General features: G+C 41.2%; 1 protein-coding gene across 2 annotated transcripts; it reads left to right on the forward strand.

Moving 5' to 3' along the window:
• Positions 1-77: 77 nt before the first annotated feature.
• Positions 78-22,349, forward strand: smoc2 (SPARC related modular calcium binding 2). Of its 2 annotated transcripts, none has more exons than XM_037272663.1 (13): positions 78-457; positions 5,586-5,748; positions 8,811-8,917; positions 9,073-9,172; positions 9,539-9,580; positions 13,672-13,752; positions 14,325-14,399; positions 16,129-16,315; positions 17,057-17,139; positions 20,071-20,170; positions 20,957-21,204; positions 21,387-21,424; positions 21,860-22,349. In XM_037272663.1, the coding sequence occupies exons 1-13, from the start codon at positions 383-385 to the stop codon at positions 21,881-21,883; spliced, it is 1,323 nt and encodes a 440-aa protein (XP_037128558.1). In that variant the 5' UTR covers positions 78-382; the 3' UTR covers positions 21,884-22,349. The 2 variants fall into 2 exon arrangements, with proteins under 2 accessions (XP_037128558.1, XP_037128559.1); XM_037272664.1 differs by having other exon boundaries at positions 80-457; positions 13,705-13,752.
• Positions 22,350-23,221: the final 872 nt, after the last annotated feature.

Consider the following 23,221-nt stretch of genomic DNA (forward strand, 5'->3'; position numbering starts at 1 on the left):
AAGTGCAAAATTATGACGTCTATACTCCAGAGTTGGTCTCTCCCACCCTCCCACCTTCCCCTTCCCAACTGGAGGTGCTGCGTGTAGAAGGAGGGGGTGCACCGAGGAAAGAAAATCGGATAGGAGAGGAAGGAGAAGTGGAAGACACGCTGAGGGAGAAAAACCGATCAGGGACACGGACCTGTCTCACACCGAGTGAAATTATAGGAGAGTTGCTTGCACAAACGGTGGCGCAGAGAAAATTAAGAAGCTTTGGTGACAAGTATAATAAACCAGCGGCTGGTTTCTTTTTCATTTTGATTTTTTTATTTTTTGATTTGGTATTGCACAGGTGTGTTTTTGACTGAGCGTAATTTGAACGGCGTTGCCACATTGCGCCAGGATGCGCGTCTGTCCTCTGCTGGTCTTCCTCTGTCTGCTGAGCGCAGCACACGCTCAAAAGTTCTCCGCTCTCACGGTAGGAACAACTGCCTGTTTGAAATCAACCTCATGGGATGCATTTACTTGTCCGACTAATGCGGAATTGATGCACATCAAATCACGGAAGGGGTGACTGTTTAACCCAAAGGCAATTTTGATGCTTTTTTTGTTATTGAAACAATCTGAAACACAGGATTAAACCCATTTGTTCTATTTTTTTTGTAGACATAAGAACTAATGCCCTTATGAACCCAACATACATTTTAATGGCATAAAGAGGTGGAGAAATTGTAAAATCTCAGAACGGGCAGCCTCTTTAATTGCTTGGAGTAAGTAGATTGACCTGCTTTCCATCCAAATTGTGTTTTTATTTTCAATAACCACCCTTGCTCCGTTTAGAGAGCTGTTTTCCAAAACTTTACACATAAATGTTTTTGTATTGTTTTAAGAAAAACAATATTATTTAATCGATTAATCTGTTTAATCTGTGAATCTGTCTTGATCCATCCCAATTAATTTCCTCATTTGCCTTGTATTTTTCTTTTTTCTTTTTATTAATTTGACGTTCATGTCGTTTTGGAAAAGTTTGCAGCCATGTGCAGCATGGCAGCAAAACCACTGGTCGTTTTTCCTGAAACTGTTTTACTGCTGTATTATATTTCTATTATGTGCAATTATAGTGAAATAAAAATCATGGTCATTATCAAGTGCACATACAGGAGCAGAGTGGAATGTGCTCAGTCAGGGGCGTTCCTGATTTACAGGTTGATGCAACAGCTGCCTCCCCAGCCATCATTATTTATTTTCCGCACCAAAATGCCTTAATATCCAGTTGGAAACAAATGACCACAAGTTGTTAACCTGTAGGTGAAGAGTCGGAGATCCTCTCGCCCGATGACACAGTGGAGCTGTGGAATGTGGGAGGAAGTGTTGCATGAGCAGATGCGCTTCTTCATTTTATTTATTTTGTTCATGTTGGATCGTTTATCATGAGTACCAGGCTCTGCTATGTGATTAAAACATATTTTATGACAGCTCTGCGTCAAACTTCCCCATTGTGGGTTTTCACTTGCTTTTTATTAGAACAGCACATGGCCATTTGGATTTGCTCTTTGCAAGTAATTAATGGTGGATTGTTTGAATGACACACGAGAGGCTGGTTGGTTTCCAATGTGCTACCCTCAGCATATTTGAGGTCAAACAAGAGGGTAGACCAATGGGATATTTGACTGCGGTTTTCACGACAACAATATTTTCCATGGTTGATGGCATGAAATGGTGTGTGAAGGGATGTGGACACATTAACACTGCTCTTCTCGTTTCAAACTAAATGGTTCTCAAACATATAGGCTCCATTGGTCCCCATGATTTCATTAAATTGTGGGCCTGCCCCAAAATACTTTTTTTTTACAGTCATGTGACGAACAGAGGCCTTCCTTCACCATCACTCTTTCTTTTGAGAATCTTTCACAGCAATTAAAAGCCTTTCCCTTTGATTGAGTTAGTAGCTTGGTTAAAGGCTGTCACCTTCATCCCTTTCCACTAGGCTTGAAACTAATGACGCCCGTAGCATCCAACCGATTACGCAGGAAACTCCCGCCAAGGCCATTTAACACGTTTACCTCGAAACTCAGCTGGGGACCCCATTGACCTTGTGAGGCGGTGGTGTGAGGGGCCTCTCAGGGCGTTGGAAGTAGGGGCCCCTGAGCCCAAAAGGCCCTTCTGAGCCTACAATGTGCTCACTGCTGGAGTCTCGCCTCCTCGGAACGCCATTCAGGACCACAATGCTGCGGAGCCTCGGGGGGGATAATTGGATTGGATTTTTATGCCGGTTGGTCTTGAACACTCCACCTGTCTCGCCCTTTCTTGACTCGCTTGATATTCTACCATCTGTTGGTACTATTGTCGCGGATACAAAAGCCAACTTGTAAGACGCATCATGAAAATAAATGTGAGACTAGCAAGTTGGTGTGAAACCTGTGACTCAATATGAATGTGGACAAGAAAATAATTTGTGCAATATCCTAAATTGGTTAGACACACTATTTGTTGAATCCCAATTAATGAAAGTAATGTCATTAATGATTTGCTTGTGAATCATGAGAAGCTGTGCTGCCTAACTTCAAGAAGATCTTTCACTCTCTCATATTGATGCATGAGGTGATGGAATGAGTAACCGGCCAACCGCATAGCTCTGCCTCACCCATCCGTCATCGCTGGCCAAATGCACAAACATTTGCATCTAAAAGCCACTTGATGAAAAGCTTATACAGGAGGAAAATGTCTCTGGAGCATATTTATCTCAGTGTTTTAAACAGTGATGGTCATTCTGGGTGGGTGAATGATTTCATGCCTCATTTGGTTCTCATTGCTGTTTTCTTGGAGCTTCATCATAAACTCTAAGACACTTGGCGCTTTGCTGGGTGCTGCTCCGTGGCCCTTGAGGAGGATCCTGTTTTGATGAATGAATCTGTTTGGGTTGTCAGGCTGTTGGCTGGCATGGGGAGATAATGACAATAGTGGTGTTGTACAGGCAATGGGGTGTCCAGCGGGAGTTGTGGAAAGGCTTGTAGCCCACCATCATTGCAGGGCTGGAAACAAACAGGCTGTTTTAGGAGGGGGGGGGGGGGTGACTGAGTGGAAGGTTTTTCTTTTTTAACCTGTCTGCCTTATCTGTTGGTCAAGATGAATGTGGACTACCAAACAGATAATAATTGTTAGTATTTGTGAGTGTCAGGAGAGTGGAGCAGTGCAATGTTTGATCACCTGTTTAAACACGAAAAAAAACAAAAGGTATGCATCAGTTGAAAAATTGCCGTATTGAATGTGAAATTCTGTTAAACTATAGTGAGCAATATTGCGATTCTCACTTTATTATCACATAATTACTTTTCATATTTAAGGACAGCAAGAGTTAAATACTTCTTCAAGATTAGTATACTGCCATAGTTATTGTCACAATCATTGAAGAATGTGCTTATTGTTGTCGGTATTGTTGTTGTTGTTGGTTCAGTGACGTGGAATCGGTCTACATCAAACTGAGAAGTGTTTTATTATTTTGGTTTCCTTATTTATTCGTGTAGATAAAACATCATCGATCCAGATGATGCTAAGGACAAAATCATTGATACAACTCTCGTATTTGAATTCATTAGAAATGTGTCTAAATATTTAATAAGCATATGTTTTACATTAGAAAACACAGTTGGTTCTATTCAGCCATCGAAATAGAGTGGTGACTTTTTTAAAGTAATTGCTAACAAGGAAGTCAAGCTAGTTCTCTTCGTATTGGTTGCGTGATGACAGATGAGTACTGAGGCGTAAGTTCTCATAAGGCAAACGGCTCCCCAGCTCTTTTTCATTAGCACTCATTTTGTCTCCTCCTCATGATGATTTGCTGCTTTGAAAAAAGGTCATATTTTTGAAGGGCTCCCAAAAAAAAATATTTTAATTCAATCACTTCAAGAACAACTCTACTTCCGATGTGTGTCTACGGGCCTCTTGGCTCTGGGAGGATTTATGAGCCAGGCTGACAGGCTGGGCTCATCCCCCATCTGCACCCCCCACACCCCCAGCCCGAGGCGACATTGCCCCCCTCCCTCTCTGCCAACCCCCTTCCAGGTGCAGCGCAGCCCTGCAGCCTTGCTCGTCTGAACATAGGAGGCTGCCACCAAACACCATCCCTCACTTGATTTGTAAGACGTCAGACGCAACAAATTTGTTTTATTGCTGTTCATCCCACTTCTTCAGGGTGTGCGTGACATTTGCTCTAGCTCCGTGGCGTGCCATGCCTTCTCTTTTGTAAATTCACAACAAATCCAAGGCACGAGAAAGCCTCTTTTTGTGCAATGACAAGTCGCACAGCTTTCATTTCAAACACTAATCAAATAGTACTCAAATATTTTCTTCATAAAAGCAGACATCTATCTAGTATTATGCCTAAAACTAGCACCTGCATGCTATTTATCCCTGCCTTAACTCACGTCATTGGAGAAGATGAATCACGTAAACTTTATGAAAACCCAACTCCCGCACTGTAGCAACACAAAGACTCTGACATGTATTTGACTGAAGCACTCCATCATCTACTGTCTTTTCAGTCATTGTAGCAGTCACAGTTGGTTGCCACCCCCTTTGCCACCACCGCCCTATTGTGTGGCTTGGCCAGGGGATTTCATACCATGGTGGTTGATACAATGGTAGCATTGACACAGGTGATCCGATGCGTTCAGCCAAGAGTCTGTGTTGTTATGTTTCTCATCCTCGGGAGCGACTCCAGGTGCAGGTGTTGGCAAAGACATGGAATTACATTTTCTCCAAGAGTTGACATTGCAGCAGATGATTTATGTCTTTTTACTATGGATCAAAAAAGGATTTTAGTTATCCAAAAGTGGGAGTGACCCCCCCCCCCCACACACACACACACACTTTAAGTTAAAGTTAAGTTAAAGTCCCAATGATCGTCACACACACATCTGGGTGTGGTGAAATTTGTCCTCTGCATTTAACCCATCCCCGTGTGATTTTGATCCATCCATCTAGATAATATTGATACATAATATTCAGAAAGATACAGTAGATGACAATCCTACTAAATTACTATGCATGTTTTTGGAACTTGGAAGGAAACTGGAGTACCCGCAGCAAACATACGCAGCCATAAGGAGAAGATGCTAAGACAGTAGCCCGGTTTTGAACCCGCGACCTCTGAGACGTGCTAACCACTTGGCCGCCACGCCGCCATGTCACAAACATTGACGTAAAATACAAAGTGTTTTCCTCTTGTTTTTTCATGGTTTGAATATTTACGTCCATTTTAGAGAAATATAAAATATTTTCTGGCTTGGAGAAATAAGCAAACACAACTAGTTTTAAATTAAAGCCATTAGTTTTGTTGCAAAGGAATGGCAAAATGCGGTGCACACACTGTCAGCTAACCCCCCTGTCTGACAGCTCGGATGAATTATGTAATGATTTCCCAAATATATCAAGTTAACCACAAATCCAACTTTAAACGGTTTGTAAAAGCGCCCACATCTAAAATCCTTTCAAAGTTTTATTTCACAGTTTGGAAAGCATTAGATGTATAGTTTGCTGATTCCCAGAAATAAGAACTCTTGCAACTGTTTCCTCATGCTGTCTCGTTTTTTTTCTCCTTGCGACAGTTCCTGCGAGTGGATCAGGATAAGGAGTGTAACATGGAATGTAGCAGAGCTCCTCGCAAACCCTTGTGCGCCTCAGACGGCAGGACCTTCACATCTCGCTGCGAGTTCCTTCGAGCCAAGTGCCACGACCCCCAGCTGGAGGTCATCCGAGGGCCATGCAAAGGTCAGGTCATGAGTCACGCTTCATCGCCGCCTGATGCTCTCAAATGCGCGGAGGGGGTCACAGGAGAAACTTCTGGGTTAAATTCATTTCAGCATAATTGATTTTTTGAGTGCTGGGAGGACAAGTGGGGCTGACATGCTGAGAGTGTGTGGGAGGCTTTACGGCCTGCTTTCAGACGCCCACGTTGGCAGTGCAGAAATGTTGACATGATTATTTGACTGTGTGATTTAACGTAGAGTACCTAACATACTACATGTGCGGGTTAAGCATTTCACGTTAACAATATCAGCTATGTCAGACACTCCTTTTAAAATCATTCAGTTCATCACTTGATAGGCTGGTCCTGAATTTAGTAGGAAGGGACGTAATAGCCTTGTTGGAGGCGGAATACAGTTTAAGAGATGTGTCTGTATTTATATTTGTACCTTCTAAAGCGTATGAGTCTTAATGTTGAGGATGTAATGAATAGAACTGGTGAGCCTGAACAAAAGGAGTCCGAGAACGAGTGGGCTCGGGAAGCATCACACAAACCTTCATTGTTGCTAGGATGGAATCGGAGCTCCCCGATGTCGCCCTTACGATCCTGACAGTTAATTGCACTTTACTTCTGACGCATTTACCATGAGAGACTTTGAGTGAAAGTGTTTGTTGAGATAAAGAAAGGTCTTGTTTGATAGAGAAGCATTTTGCACAATTGTATGCCCTTGCTGGGTCTCTATGGCAACATCTCTTAGCAGACATCTGGATGTAGACGGCCGCGCCGGCACACAGAATAGAGGATTCCAGCTAGGAAGCTGAAAGGGCCGAAAGTCCATGAAAGTCGTATTGTATGTGTCAAAAACATGGGGTCTATAAGAGTTTGGACCCCCCTCTGCTGCTGGATGTCGGGGGTGAAAGGAGCAGGAGCTGCATTCATAATCAAAGTCCAAATGAGACAGAGGGCTCATCTGCTCTAAAAGCACAAAGATGGTGAGAACGCTTTTACATTTGTTTTCTATAACTGAGCTGGAATGAATCAAGTGTCCTGTCATTTTTTCCATTCGGCCCTTTTAGGTTAAAGCCCCCTCGGAGAAAGAGGATGGTTTTGGGATTTTCCAGTAAATCTAACTTTAGAGAGGTCCTTAATTCCCCGTTTTCCCCCGCATCACCTTGCCCTTCCTCAATGGCAGTGACTTTGTCCGTCAATTGGATGATCCATATTTAATTTCAATAACTTGCAGCCGTGTGACCAAATGGGTCCATTTTTCAAGCGTTGCGTGAGTCATTGTTTTGATGAGCTATGAACCTGCCAGACAGACGGGCACTGTGTGTCACTGCAAGTTACCATTGAGGCGTAGCTGAAAGTTTAAACAGATGGTGTAATTGGCCATCAAGATGAGTTGAATTCATAGCTGTTCTAAATTCATTATTTGAAACCTTTCATTTTGTACCTGTTTCAACCAATCATTCTCAGATGTTTATTGGAAGACGGCTGCACGGTGGTTGAGTGTTTAGCATATCTGTCTCATCGCTTTCTGGCTTTGCTGTGTGGAGTTTGTCCGTCATAAGCATCGGTGTCAAACTCAAGGCCCAGGGGCCAGATATGGCCCACCACATCATTTTATGTGGCCCGTGAAGACAAATTGTGCTTCGACTTCATGTGTCAATATTAAAATTACAAATTGTCTTTACTTTTAAAAATAGAGGTATTGCAGGCATTTCTTTTACCATTCATCTTTTGAAAATATTTTAACAGTTTTTACTATTCTCTGATTTAAAAAAACAAAAAAAACAATCATAATGGCCCTCCGAAGGAAACTATGACTACGATGTGGCCCCTCGACACAAATGAGTTTGACACCCCGATCATAAGGTGTGAATGTGAGCGAGAACGACTAACCGTCCAGGTTAGCCTACCTCTCGCCTGTTGTCACCTGTTCTTGCTGTATGCTCACTGGCTCGGTTTTGCCCCTCATATTCAATGGGTTATTGGTCTGTTTTTATTCATCGCTCATTTTATTTTATTTATTATTTATTATTTATGGTTTGTGCCTTCTTGTTTTTGTTTTGTGTCGCCTACTTGTATGTCTCGTCACCGTGGGATGGAGGAAACGGAATTTCGGTTTCTTTGTGTGTCTTGACATATGAAGGGATTGACAATAAAGCTGACTTTGACTTTGACTTTGACTTTGATATAAACTCCCACTCACTCACAATGATATATACAAGCCAAGGTTAGCTTTCTGAGCTCTGTGTTTGCTAAGATATGTTGGGTATAAAGGTTTGTACTGAATACGTTTGCAGGAGGCATGATCCATCCATATTTTCTAGCGCTTATTCCCATCATCATGGTCACGGGTCAGCTGAGCCTATCCCAGCTGACTTGGCACAAACTGGACTAGTCACTAGCCGATCGCAGGTAGCATCATAAATATTCATATTTTGTGCTTTAACTCCCTTATAGGGCAGGAATTGAAATTTGACATTCATTTCTTTGAATGAAATTTCTTTGTATAGTTATCACATTGCAAGACATTAACTTTTAAGTTAACCAGCTCATTTAACCAAAACTACATCATTATAAGATCATTGTTTTTTCAATATTGGTGAAAGTCACCAGTGAACGCTCGCAGATGCATATTTCTACTGGTATTTACAGTCCTTGGTTTGGGTACAATGATGAGATGGTGAGAGGCAGACTGAGGAAGGTTTAGCTTTGCCTTGTGCATCGTCAGCCCTTTTTTTCATTGACTGGAATGCTCTGCAGAAGCAGCACAAGTCGTCTCCTTCCGTAATGGCTTTACCACCAGGCACCACGCAGACCAGCCTGGCGTTCTGCTAATAAGACTAAAAGGAGTGTTGGTTCTATTCCCAGCCACACAAGCATCTGATACGCTGCTTCCGAAATGTCTCGAATTATTAGTCCCCCTTCTTCCAACCCCTTACATTTCGTTCTTTGTTTCATCATCATGCATGCAATTCAGGGCCTGCAGCTGCGCGGCATAAGAAAGTAATCGAGCTGTGGCTCTTATCATGGCTCTCTGTGATGTGTCGTGATTGTGGTGATTTGCGGTTTTCCTCAGATACGTCCAGATGCGTAGCAGAGAAGAAGTACACAGAGCAGCAGGCCAAGAAGCTTTTTCCTCAGGTCTTTGTGCCAGTATGCAACCCCGATGGCACATACAGTGAGGTAACTAAATAAATGTTAACTTTGGGATGTGAGGGATGGATGCTATGCAGCTTTTATTCATTTTCAGCATTTTTATTAAATCCAGTAGAATTGTGTATATACTATATGTAGTGTATAGTATCACTCCAATACCACTGCTAAAACTTGCTTCACAGGTTCAATGTCACAGCTACACCGGATACTGTTGGTGCGTCACTCCCAATGGCCGACCGATCAGTGGATCAGCTGTAGCCAATAAAAAGCCTCGATGCCAAGGTGGGCACAAACCCCCCTGCCCACCCCACCCCATAAAAAAAGAGATGGCCAGCCAATTCTGGGTCAAATACTGTAAAGGAGTCGCTGCATCTTTTAAATACTTATTAATGTCAACCACCACCTCCTCTACTTCTTTATTCTTTTGGGTTTTTTTGGAAACTTTCTTCTCTTCCTTTACATCCAATTACAAGACGCTACTGTTATTTCATTATTTATCATTTACTGTGGTTCAGTGCTAGTAGACGTCTCCTTCCATCACAAATTATTCCAGTCGAATCAAAAGTGGATCTAGTGTATAAGTCATAATTGATGACATTATGAAGAGTGTTTTGAGGTATTTGATTAAATGCAAATTCTGCTTTTTAGGGTCAAAACAAGAGCGAGCGACCACAAGAGAGCCAGGAAAAGGTGAGAAGTCAATTTTTGTCACTCACTGTATTTTCACTTGGCTGCTATTTCCAATTGTCTGACATAGGTCTGCTATCTTAAAGCTAGTATACAATGGGAAATGCCATAGACAGGCCAACATATTGTCTATCATTTTAAACATCATCATCACAACTGCAACTTTAGTATAAAGTAACACATAAAACAACACCCATCAATACTCAGAAGCATACACTTAGTTGCAGTTCGCTTTTCACCAGAGATGGGGACTCGAGTCACTGTGACTTGAACTCGAGTCGACTCGAGTCGCTGTTTTGATGACTTGTGGCTTGACTTGAGAAAAATAAAAAAACTTGAGACTCGACTTGGACTTGGAAGTTAAAGACTCGGGACTTGACTTGACTTGGGACACGATGACTTGAATGACTTCAGTGTTATTTAGTTTATGTTTTCAGTTTGAATATAAAATTAATAATACATTTAAAAAAAGTAATATCGATAGGAGCGCAGGCTGAGAATGGCGTTGTCATGATTGGATCGCTACCCTGTCAATCAATCAGTCGTGCCCTCGCTACCTACGTGTTTATTGGAGAATCACGCCCCTTTATATCAGACATGCGCAAACATGTCAGCGGGAGCGGTACCTTCGGCTATCGTAATTACCTTTATGACGGCAAAAGACGGACAGCACATATGCAACAGAAACATTTCAGACAGCCAGACGACAACTTCAAACTTTGTCCGTTTGAAGTTTATAGAGCTCTGGTGTCTCCAGATGTTACAGATGAAACATAAAATGTTTCTAATGCTCTTTAATGTGTTTCTTCTTTCAGATTTTTTTCAGATTATTTTTTCATATTTGCAACTCAAATGTGTCAGACACTGTCGGCAGACGTTCATTTGTTTAGATTGAGCTGTCAATCATTGTATGAGGTCATTTCTTTTTTGTTTGATTCCATGGTGTATTTTACTGAATATCAGTAATTACAGTGCAAATCCAAATTATTGTCATATTTTTTAAACAGGTTAGACACATTGGACAATGATGGTTACTTAAAGTTACTTATATCTTGTCTTTTCACGTTACTAAGATCAGATTCTGCGGGTAAAATTGCAATAATAAGGTGACTTGACTTGGACTTGACTTGACCTATTTAAGGACTTGACTTGGACTTGACTTGACCTATTTAAGGACTTGACTTGACTTGACTTGCCCAAGAAAAAAATGACTTGGGACTTACTTGAGACTTGAAGGTTAAGACTTGAGACTCACTTGAGACTTGCACATGTGTGACTTGGTCCCATCTCTGCTTTTCACAAATTCAACAAGTGTGTTCGTCTACTACAATGTGTTTAAGTGATCGCCCTCTGAGGAATTTTTCAGTACTTCCTGTAATGCCCTCACATGTGGGAACAGAAACCCACAGCCATCATTGCACTTTTCAGCCATTTAACAGCAGGAGATGTGTAAAACATATAAACACACTCAGCCTCCCTCAGCCACAGCTCATGCAGACAGTCACACGACATGACACACCAACAGGGCAATAGACATGTGTGAGAATACTTTTCTTCAGATTGTTTGCAAAGAAATGTGTGTTCAGGGCTGTTAACAATGTGTTTACAAAATGTGTTTTAATATCTTGAAATGTCTCTTAGGTGTGTTGGAGAGGTAAAATTATAGAAATGGTTTCTTTATATGACCTTCTGCTGTTCGCTGAAAATCTCACCTTTCTCTAATACTCTAGGTAACACAAGATGGTGAAAAAGCCCTGGCTGGTAGCAAAGTATTATTGGTGTAAAAAAATTATATACCGTATTTTCCGCACTATAAGGCGCACCTAAAAGCCTCCAATTTTCTCAAAAGCCGACAGTGCGCCTTATAATCAGGTGCGCCTTATATATGGACCAATATTGAGCCACTACAGCAGGCGTGTCCAAAGTCCGGCCCGCGGGCCAAATGTATATATCTTATATATGGACAAAATTTTAAAATGGGCCATTCATTGAAGGTGCGCCTTATAATCCGGTGCGCCTTATATATGGACAAAGTTTTAAAATGGGTAATTCATTGAAGGTGCGCCTTATAATCCGGTGCGCCTTATAGTGCGGAAAATACGGTAGTTCAACTGAGAGAGTAAGATCATTTTGTGAGGGGGAGGAGCTAAGTTTAGCCTGGGATGTTAGTGGAAGTTACAGAGAATCTTTCAGGCCATCTCAGGTACATTTTACTTTAATGGGAAATATAGGATGAGTTCGAAATGGGTTTTGTTGTGGTGGCTTGTTTGGTTTGCTGACCTCTTCTTAACATCGTCACTAAATTCTGTGTCACACTACTGCCACCATCAGGCTGAGACATGCACAGCAGTGATTGCAGCACAAATGTGTAATTTGTGCACTAAATAGAATATATTTGACAGTACACTCTCTATGTGCTCAATGTGCATGTGTGCAGCCTTCAAAACATGTTTGTGCATGTGTCCGTTCGCCTGTATCTGTGGCGTGCAGGTTGGAAAGCCTGTAAAGGCTTGCGGCTACTTTATCAAGCTGCGGGAGTCTGAAGGCTGTTATGAAATAAGTCTGTTAACTGAGAGAAACGTTTCAGCAGAGATGTTTTGAGATAAGGTTAATGATGATTTTTTTATGACTATGTTCAAACATGATGTTGATCTAACCAGTCATCTCAACAGCCCTAATTGATGATTTATAAGTACTTTGTATCACTCTGCCTCATTTAATGATTCACATCCAAAAAAAGTCAACACTTTATTCTTCACCATAATTAAATTTTCAACATCAAGCATTCTCCAGCAACCACAAGTCTCCCTTCCAGTTCTCTTTCAAAACATTTTTCTCATCACTTTCAAAAGTTCATCTGTCAGACAGATGATCTGAATGATTAAGAAAAATGTGTAATTTGAGGGTTTGCGATTGATTCACAATTTTATTGTTTGTGTCAGTGCATGTTTGTGTTTGCACGCTTGATTGAACGAGTCTCTGTTACGATTGTCTCTTGGGTACTGTGTTCATCTAAGCTTGCTCCAGTAATTATATTTACATCAAGTGTGAATGCAATATTTGAGAAAGCAAGTGATGCTGGGAGAAGGGATGGGGGAGTGTGTGTCAAAAAATCTGAGTAAACTACATTTGGTGTGTGTCCATTGGAAATAGCAATAATGGCAGTAATCGTTTCATCCCGCAGAAGTCCATCGGTACCGAAATATTCCACGAAGCACTTTAATTGTCAAGGCATCGAAGCATCATTAAGACACAAAATGCTTCACCATAAACTCTTCTCTGGTGCTTAACTTGACAAACTCATTCACATGCTGGAAACATGTGCGGCTTATGACTGGCAAACAGCAATAAATCGAATGCAGTAAGACCACAAATTGCTCAGGGGTTTCCTGGCAGATGCAATAAGAGGTGTTGCAGTCATGTCAAATGCCGCAAAGTAAAAATAGGTCATTAGTGGTTCATCATCAATCCAAATCATAATTACAATTTTTTATTTCAGCCCTTGACTACAAGCTGCAGCTCACAATGTAGTTTTATCCTCCAATCAAGAAGATGAGTGGCTGGGGTTCAAAATTACATTCAATGGAAGTGCTAGCAATGAAGGCTACATTGACCTTTAATACTCGTTTTGATTTGTCCTCACTCCTGCTTTACTTTTGGAGAAGAAGTGACCCGCAGTGAGGTTAACCACACCTACGGCCTTGGCTTCACCCCGAGAGATTCCAAACCTCTGTCCCCGTCCTCTTCTTACCACAAATCAAACAAACACACCAAACAAATACTGAGCTGAATTCTCTCACAGTTCTTTGTTTCGTCTCAGACCTGGCCATTGCATTCTTTAACATTTGTGTCCTTTATTTATACTTGAAATAAGAAGCACAGGAAGGACAACTGGACACGTGATGTTACTTCATCACAGTTGGTGTGTACCTCAGAACAACGATTCCCCATGGGACGATATGACCACTATCTTCTTTTCCTCACTGACTTTTTTCTTTCACCTCTATTTCTGCCTCCAACTTTCTTGACTGGGCAACGTGCAAATCTCATCAAGTTATGTATCATTTTGATCTAGTTTACGCTTGTAATCGTAGTCTCTTTGCAAATATTCTCCATTCTGAATGCAGATGAAACTGGCTTAGTGGTGGATCCACAACCCCCTGCAGATGAAGAAGGTGAGTCTCTATCCATCCATTGGTCCGTCATTATATGATTGGTAGTCAATACATGCCTTTAATATTATTCATGACAATAGATGTACAACAACTAGTGTTTGGCTCAATCCATTGATATCTAGTATCATTATATAGCAAATGCTTATGCAAATGTCATCAACATTATGACAGTAAATGGAATTATTTTTATTGCTGAAAATGGGAAATTCCAAATCCAGCAATAAAAAAAATAAAACAGTAGCAAAGGAACTACTGTTTTAATCTCTGCAGTCCCAACATTAAATTTGATTTTTTTTTTTTCATAGTCAAAAGAAAGTATCATTTTTGAATGATGTAATCATCTAATGGTTTAATGACACTCACAGGCAGCAGGCAATCGTTTACCTACCTCAGATTTTCCCATTTCCCAGCCATATCTGTCAAATGCAGTTGACTTTTTGCAATTTGATATCTGACAACCTTGATGTGATTTTTACAGTCTGTGAGTTTTGGAAGGCCTACATTTGGCTCAGATGATATACGACTGTGTTTTCAATTGATGCTAATAAAGCTGTCATGGTGATTTCTTTCAGACATCATTTCCCAGTACCCCACTCTGTGGACGGAGCAGGTCCGCAGCCGGCAGAACAATAGAACAAGAGCACCATGTGAGTTTCAACCTTTTTTTTCATAATGATTGGGTGTTTGCAGACCTCAACTGAAAGCAAGCTTTGTGTTTTCCTGCAGACTTTAGAGAGCAATCATAGTTTGTGGCTGCTCTTCAGTACAGATGAGGGGGTGGGGTGGGGGGGGGGGGGGGGGGGGGGGGGGTTGGTGAAGCCAGTACATCTTAGTGTTGGGAGTACACCACGCTTCACTGTGGTTCTTTTTGTTGCAAGCTATTCGTAATTATCAGCACATGGCACAAACACAGGATCTTCTATTCTTTTGGCTTGATCCGTGCTTTTCTTTGACTCACGTTGCACGTTGATCTCAACACACAGATCAGTTACCCTTTGGTCTCTTTGGGGATTTGTGTTACTTCCTGCATAAAACATTCATCTAGGCTGAAAAGCCAGCGTGCATGAGTACATTTGTGCATGACTTCCATTATCATAATTTAAAACCAATAAAAAAAAAGCATGAAAAATACTGGAATGATGGTTTTGATTAACATGTACTCTTTGGGGTATTGAGTGGGGAATGAAGAAAAAACAGCCCAACCAAGAGAGCCCATATGGAGGTACTGGAGCGAAGAGAGTCTGTTAAGAAAAGCAGAGAGGCGTTTCATTCAGTCTCTTTTGTGTGCTCAAAGATTTCTTAAAATAAACACAGAAAAGGGATATCCATAATCCTGCAGTTGTTTCCGATCCTTGAAGGAATTAGCAACAAAAATAAAAAAAAGCTTTCTTAGCCAGAGGCGATCAGCTTACATCCCTGAGTTTAATGCTAAACATCTCTTGGATATCTCCACAACAGATTAGATCCTGCTGGGGCTTTGCAAGAAGCCCATCAGATTTTTCTGCAGGAGAGAATAAAACACAGTGAGGCACTCCATTTTCTCTTGGAATTGTGATCTTGTAAATCACATGTGTCAAACTTAAGGCCCGGGGGCCAGATATGGCCTGCCATATCATTTTATGTGGCCCGCGAAGACAAATTGTGCATCGAATTCATGTGTCATTACAAGAATTGCAAATTGTCTTCACTTTTAATATCTTTGTTTTTTAATATTTGGTCAGTTTTTACTCGTCTGATTTGAAAACAACTTATTTGTCAGTTTGTTTTGTAGCTTTTAGTGTATATAATATGAGGTGCTCATACATTTATTTAGGTTGACAGTCATAATGGCCCTCCGAAAGAAGCTATGACTACAATGCGGCCCGCGAAAAAAATGAGTTTGACACCCCTGATGTAAATAAAGATCCCTACGGAACACTGCAGTAGGGTGTCAATATGTGTGGTTGTGTGAAGGCGAAGGCCCAACGGACCAAGGTTTTAGTATTTGTCATGTCTGTTTCCCTCTCTGTCATATACATCCATGGAGGATGGCTGACTTTTTAAATATTTACTTAACTTGTGGCATGGGGTGGCGTGCTTGTGTGTCATTAGCCCATTAATGTCCGTAAACAGTGCCACAGGGGGCTGATATAGAAGTCTGGACACTCTGTCTCTGAGGAGTCGTCGCCTCAACTTCCACAGACTCTCCCCGCCAATAGTAGCAGTGAGAAAGCTATCTACTCTATGTTTGACTTTCCTACATTATGTTTAAAATTATGTCAACCAGATGTGGCTAGGCGTGAGACTAAATTCATGCTTTAGCGTCCAAGTGAACCTGCAATTACATGAAAAAGTGTTTGTGTGACAATAATGCCTCTGTGATGTCGCTCTCTCCAGCCTCATCGTGTGACCAGGAACAACAGTCTGCTCAAGAAGAAGCAAAGCAACACAAGAACGACGCTGTGTTTGTTCCCGATTGTGCCCAAGGCGGATTGTACAAGCCAGTCCAGTGCCATCCGTCGACTGGTTACTGCTGGTGTGTTCTGGTGGACACTGGTCGGCCCATACCTGGTACCTCCACTAGGTAGGACTTGCCTTGGGCATCTTGCTACAATTCTTTGTGCTAGAACTTGTAAGACATAAATGGGCAAACAGGGTTGCATCATTTTCACTCATCGCTGGGATTGTATCATTTTGACCTTGAGGTGGCATAGTGACTTAAGAATAGTAAAAGTTCTTTCTACATCCCTCCACAAAGTATTGTGATTGTGTAGTTTGCATCATCCTGCAAACCTATTTAGACCCAAACCAACAGTGACGAAAACAAAACAAACCTGTCCTGAGCTGGGTTGATGTAACATCTCTGCTGACGATGAGACAGAGATCATTCTGATTGGCAATGTGCATTTGGTACCAGTACCCATGGCTTGCTATCAGATTAACAAGGATCCAGGCAAAGAGCCAGAGAGCACATTAGCACACACCAAAGTATGGATTGTGACACTTCTCTTGACTTGTCCCAGGCCGGCTTATGGCCAACTCGCAGAGCACCCTGAGTGGGGCTCTGGCTCTCCGAACGCTTCCTTGTGTCCCACGCTCCCTTTCTGCCTTTCTCACTCTAAATTTCTCCTTGTCACCCTTGCTGTCCTCATACCAGACTCCAAATCATTTCCCCCATTCTGGATGTGTGTCAAGGCCTCGGCTTTTCCACAACTATTTTAATCTCATAGATGTATCGAAAATGTCTCTGTTGAAAACTGTCTTTGCGGTCCAGTTCACACTGGGTGACATGACACGTGATTAACCTCTTCCTCTATTGCCCAAGGTATGAGCAGCCAAAGTGCGATGGCAATGCGAGGGCCCATCCAACAAAACCAAAGGACCATTACAGAAGCAGACATTTACAAGGTACGTCTCACGGGCGGATGGACTCAGTTTCTGTTTTTCTTCTTTGCTCAGAGGGGAAGTTCTTCAGTCATAGGCCTCCAACTGCTGCCACCCTTCCAAGGTTGTGATAACAATGGAAGTGTGTGTCCATGTGTGTGTGTTTACTGATATCATTAGGAAGGTCTTGATAAAGACTTGAGCATTGCCAGATACTGCCCATCCATGGTCAGCTATCCAGGAGACAGAGACAGATTGGTGGGGATTCATCCACACTGACATGTGGAGATGGAGGATAGCAGGATGAGGATAGATAGGAGATGAGGAGAAGCAGCAGGGGACAGAGTTGGAGGTAATAGATCATGAAATGGAAGGAATAGGCAGTGATATACCGCTTGACAACAGCATAGATAACCTAATTAAAGGTGTTTATCAGTTATCAGGGTGGCGTATTTGCAGTCTGAATATAAAAACTGTGCAAAATAGAAAACCCATAACAATGAACCTTAACCCGTAGACTTGAATGGTCCTCCTCTCTTTTAGCTTTGTTTAAATACAATGATTGATAAGTACATATGTAAATAAATAAATAAGCTAACAGACATAAAATAAATACATGAATGAATAAATAAATAAATAATAGATTGATGAAACTCACCTAAAGAGTTGAAGTGAAGAGAGAGCGTTTAAAACGTAGTAGGTGTGTGCTGCTGGGATTTAGTTCCATCCTCACTGATGGATGTGTGCATAAACATTATCACTTTAACCACTTGCAATTATTATTTGTCATGTTTGACCAGTTTCCACTACCCTTCCCATAAATTGGAATGCATTTTGTATTAAATTGTATCCTCCAAGACACCATATAACAAATTGTAAACAAAGTACAGCACGTATAGCTTTCAGGTGCGCACAAGCAAATTATAGTTTAAGGGGAGGTTTCTTTTTTTCTTGATAGTTTGGTAAACATGTTAATAATCCAGAAGCAAATGCACAGAGGTAGTACTGTTCTTCTCCAGTCCAAGTGTTTTTGCAGCCGTGTTCCAGACAGGCACCTTGGTCACAGGTGCTGCATTTTAGCAGCAGAGCAACTCTGGCTCTGCTCACACATGACTTGTAATGCCACAAAGTGTTACGGGGTTGTCATAGATGAACACAGCCTATGTCAGCAATTATTACTCATCTTTGTTGATGTTTGCCTAATGAGCCAAACTGTGAGAAACAGGACATAAAATAATATATTTGTGTCAGCTGAAACAAACACACTTTGTGCTGCTCCACAGACAACCTGCACCAAAATCCCATTTGAAAATACACCTGGGTAGTGTAAAAAAAAAAACCCTGCATTTTATTTTCTTTATGAGCTATTGCGTCAAGGGCTGTAAACCCAGTTAGTGTATAAACCAGGCATAATTACAAATGCCGCCTTCACATCAGTCCACTTGCTGTCGAAGCGCGAGTGTTGAAAGGTTTATGGGGCGAGATGCGAAAAGGGAGCCACTCGCTTCAAAAGTGGTTGGAGTGGAAAGTAGTGCATTTGACTTTCTTTCTCTCCACAGTAGGAATCATAAGATACTTTTTAGGCAAGCACTGGGAGCTGCTGATGTGAGTGCTGACAGGGCTGTGCCCCATGTGGTTCCATAAAATAACATTGCTTCTCATTGAAAGCAACACACGGGTACACACATGCACTTATTGGCCAACCTTATGCAGCATGCAGCAGCTTGATAAATGGAGGCATTGGAACACATGCAGGAAATCTCATAATTTGATGTGTTCTTGACTTGAGCTGTCAAACACGGGCATTAAGGTACTACAATCATAAAAACAGATTTGATTTGAAAGTCAGATGCTGAAGTAATGGCAGCCAGGCCTCTGCTGCCAATAGAGGCAGAGCCAAAATGATGATCTGCATTTTATTTCTGCAGCAATGCAAAATAAAGTTCTCTCAAACCACAAATCTCACCTTCTTCAATGACTTTCTGAGTGTACAATTGTGTGTGTCGAGACTTATTTACAAGAACACTATTTTGGAAGGCTAACAGGTGGGTCACAAATTATACTGGGCTTGGCCCATGAAGTTCCTCTAAAGCCTGAATGCAAATATGCTTGGTGTGTAAAGCAGAGCAGAGAAAAGTTTGGGCATGTGTATTAACCAACTTCGGACTAAGGATCCACACTATTTAGGAGAGGTGAAGCGGAGGCGTGTTGCTGAGTTGCCACCTGTTATAGACAACCAAAGCATGCTATTATCTCCAATGCGGGAGAATCTGGCCCCGCAGGCCTGAGCCGTAAAACGAGTAGCAATAGAAAAGCGGAGGAGAGTCGGACTGTGAGAAAAAAAAAAGAGAGGCAGAAGAAAAATCCAAGAATTTGTCAGACCTCTGTAGCCTTCAGCTCTTGTATGGCCGAGCAGATAATGACTATCATTAGGGTTATTCCACCTCAGGCCCATTTTAATTGTTCACGTTTTTTTTTTCTCCTGTTAGTATTGTCCTTATTGTTGATGGAAGGCCAGTGTGTGAGTTCCTTGTTGGTTAGCAGTTTGACATGATTCCATCATAGTCTGTCCATCTTTTTGGTCTGAGGTGGACCTACACATAGAACGCTTAGGAACATCTTCAGTGTCCAGCTGTCAAAGCCACTCAGAGGCCTCCTGAATGATTGGCAGGTATCCTATTCCTCTTCCAGATGAGGGGAGGTCTGACACTTTATGAGGAGGACCTAAAGACAACTGTGAGAGATGTTTGGGTTTATTTTACCTTCTGCTGTCTTCTTACACGCTAAAACCACACTGCCTGTTACGTGACGTCCCACCCCAAACATTTATTAGGCCACCAATGATGGCAGCATTCCACACTAGAATGTTGTTGACGTTGGGGATCAGTTGAGAGCGCTATATCAACTGCATGATTTCCAAACTTGCACACTCAATCCATTGACCTTGTTTTCCAGGCTGTCCTGGTGCAAAGAAAACAGAGTTCCTGACAAGTGTTCTTGATGCGCTGTCGACGGACATGGTTCATGCTGTCACAGATCCAGCATCCGCCGGAAAGTATGATGTCTTAATCCACCACAAAATAATTTTGTGCTCAAGCCAAATAAGTACCGTATTTTCCGGACCATAAGGCGCACCGGACTATAAGGCGCACCTTCAATGAATGGCCCATTTTAAAATTTTGTCCTTATATAAGGCGCACCGGACTATAAGGCATTCATGCATCATGTCAGATTTTTAATCCAAATCAAATCATTCTCCATTTTATTTCAACTTCAGACACAACAAATTACTTAATAATCACAAAATAATGATCCATAGTCTTTTTGATTCATGATTCATAGTCTTCAGCGGGCCACTTATGATTGATTTCATGACACAATGCTTCGGGCCAGTTTAAATTTAGGAATTTGGTCCATATATAAGGCGCACCGGACTATAAGGCGCACTGTCGGCTTTTGAGAAATATTTAGGTTTTTAGGTGCGCCTTATAGTCCGGAAAATACGGTAATAGTGGTTGAAAGGGTTGAAAAGCAGCCTGATCCGAGACACCAATCAACTAATTTTGAAACCTACCAAATAAATAATACTATTCTATTTGCAAGGTAAAATTAGAACTGTTATTACTTGAAGGTCCTCAATTTCTTATGGAGGTGACGTAACCAGAATTTGTGTGTCCATGGGAGCATGCCAGAATTGATCACTAACCTATGCTAATTTGGTGGTAAATTCATGACTGTAAATATTTGTACAAAAATCCTCTCCACCATAATTAAATACTGCATTACAACTGACTAGCAGAGAAGGGATGCTGTATACCAGTCTGATGATTTTCTCTTCTAGGGTGGTGGAGCCCGACCCCAACCACACACTGGAGGAGAGGGTGGTTCACTGGTATTTTGGTCAGCTGGATAAAAACTCCAGCGGGGACATTGGAAAGAAGGAGATCAAGCCATTCAAACGCTTCCTGCGCAAGAAATCCAAACCCAAGAAGTGTGTCAAGAAGTTTGTGGAGTATTGTGACATCAGCAACGACAAGGCGCTGTCTCTGCAGGAGCTGATGGGCTGTTTGGGGGTTACCAAGGAAGAAGGTGAGCTGGGAAATACCACCGTGCAAATCGTTGTGATAAGACTTATAGGCCTAGCAACAGTAACTAAGGGGACTAGAGGTTAGTGAAGGGTCAATTTGCACTTTGTGTAGACGGAAGATGTAATGTGAATTCAGTCCATGTATTTCGTCCTTACAAAGTTTCCGTCACTTTTTGTCTTACAGGGGCCAAAACAGGAGAAGGCTTACCTCCCGGTAGACTTGTAAGTCAACTATTGCTTTTGCCCCCAATCCCAATCCTAAATGAATGCAGACATTTTTGTAAACATACTTCTGCAATGCTTTTTTTTTTTTAATGTCCTTATATACTGTTTGAATTCACATCTGAGGGCAGGCAGAAAAAAAATGCTTGTGATTGGATAAATGTTCTACCCTTCAGAACCATAATGTTATTTCCGTGAGGAATGTGTTTGTTTTTTTAGATAAAAACAATAATTTTCTTTAACTAACTTAACTGCAATCATGTGGAAGCGCTTAACTAAAATCAGTTTTTTGTATGTATTTCATTTTAAAAATAACAGTATAGTCCTTTCATTGGACAACAATCATATGTTGGCAGATGAGAAAAAAACAAAGCAAATCTTATTCCAAAAAAATATGTGCATCAAACTAATGTGACTTATTTTTGCTTTCCTCAGCACCCCTCGAAGAAACAGGGCTAAAGCAGCAAGTGAGATTCTGCCCTCACCATTCGGCAACAACAAAAACCATAGTATTTGCACTTTGTACTTTAAGGAAAATGTAAATTCACTTTGTAGAAATAAGGTATTTAAACAGACTGCTGAATCTGTGAATGTTGTAGTTAGCTTTTTTGTGTGTGTCCTGACAAGCAGAAATTATTAACACATACAATGTATGTGTCCTTTGAGTGTCTTGAGTTGTACAAGTTTTCTTGTTTGATGTTTCATATCATTCCCCTTTCTTTGTGGATTTTGTTTTCTTCTTGTGTTGATGACTATAAATCTGATGTTTGGATAGTTTCCTTGCAGATGACACCCATTCATTTGAAACCAAGTATCTTTTCCTGTGTCATTAACGGCAGCTTGTTTCAAACACTAACCATGAGAAACATGCTACAGATTTCCATGTATTCTTGTTTATTAGAAATAAAGACGTGTTTTATACATATTTTGTTTTTGTGTGTGTCTGGCTGACTGCTAATTACATTGGAGTAATGTTTGTGTGTGTTGCTGTGTCAATCTAATTCAATTAGACTTCTGGACTTATTTACATATGTATGTTACATAATTGCTGGGGTTTTTTTTCTTGCCATGTGTGTTCTATTCAATTAAACACCTTGTTGACAGTCTTAAGAAGTCAAGCGTTAGTCATACAGAGGAACGGTCGTGTATCGTCCTACTTTTCGACAGCTTGCCAATTTCCCCCAAGGCAACATTTTAGAATTGGAACAAATGGCTGGTCATCATTCCTGTACTCATTTCAGGTTTTGAATGCAAATTGAGGATTAGATGGCTGCACCAATCACAGAAAAGTAATAATTGGTCATTTTAAAATACGATGCATGACCCAGCATGTGTTTGTGTGAATGTGTGTATTTTCATAAGATTTACTTCCATGCAAGTGGTTGAATGGACTCTTTCTTAGAGAATAACAGTCAGCTCGGAGCAGTCATGACATACTGTGGTACATTGTTCCAGCCAGATTATGTGAGGCTACTAAGTGCTAAACCGTGGCTTTTCACACAGGAAGGTGAGTCGATGACCTCAGACTGACCCTTTTCATTCGTCTTTAGCGTCTAATTTATGATTAGCAAATTAGTCTCCTTTCTATGAAATAATCCGACTCAATGGTTTGAGATTGGGGATTAGTTATAAATAACCTATGGCCTTCTTAAGAACTTTTACCAGCCACAAAAAGAAAAAACCAATTGTATTTTTGAATGTTGTTTGTAGTTAATAACAATACCCAGAACAACATTGCCATTTCCCAAACAGCCATTTCATTTGTTACTGGCTTGCAACATCTTATTGTTTATTCAT

The sequence above is a fragment of the Syngnathus acus genome, chromosome 15 (assembly GCF_901709675.1).
Source record: "Syngnathus acus chromosome 15, fSynAcu1.2, whole genome shotgun sequence".
Taxonomy (NCBI): Eukaryota; Metazoa; Chordata; class Actinopteri; order Syngnathiformes; family Syngnathidae; genus Syngnathus; species Syngnathus acus.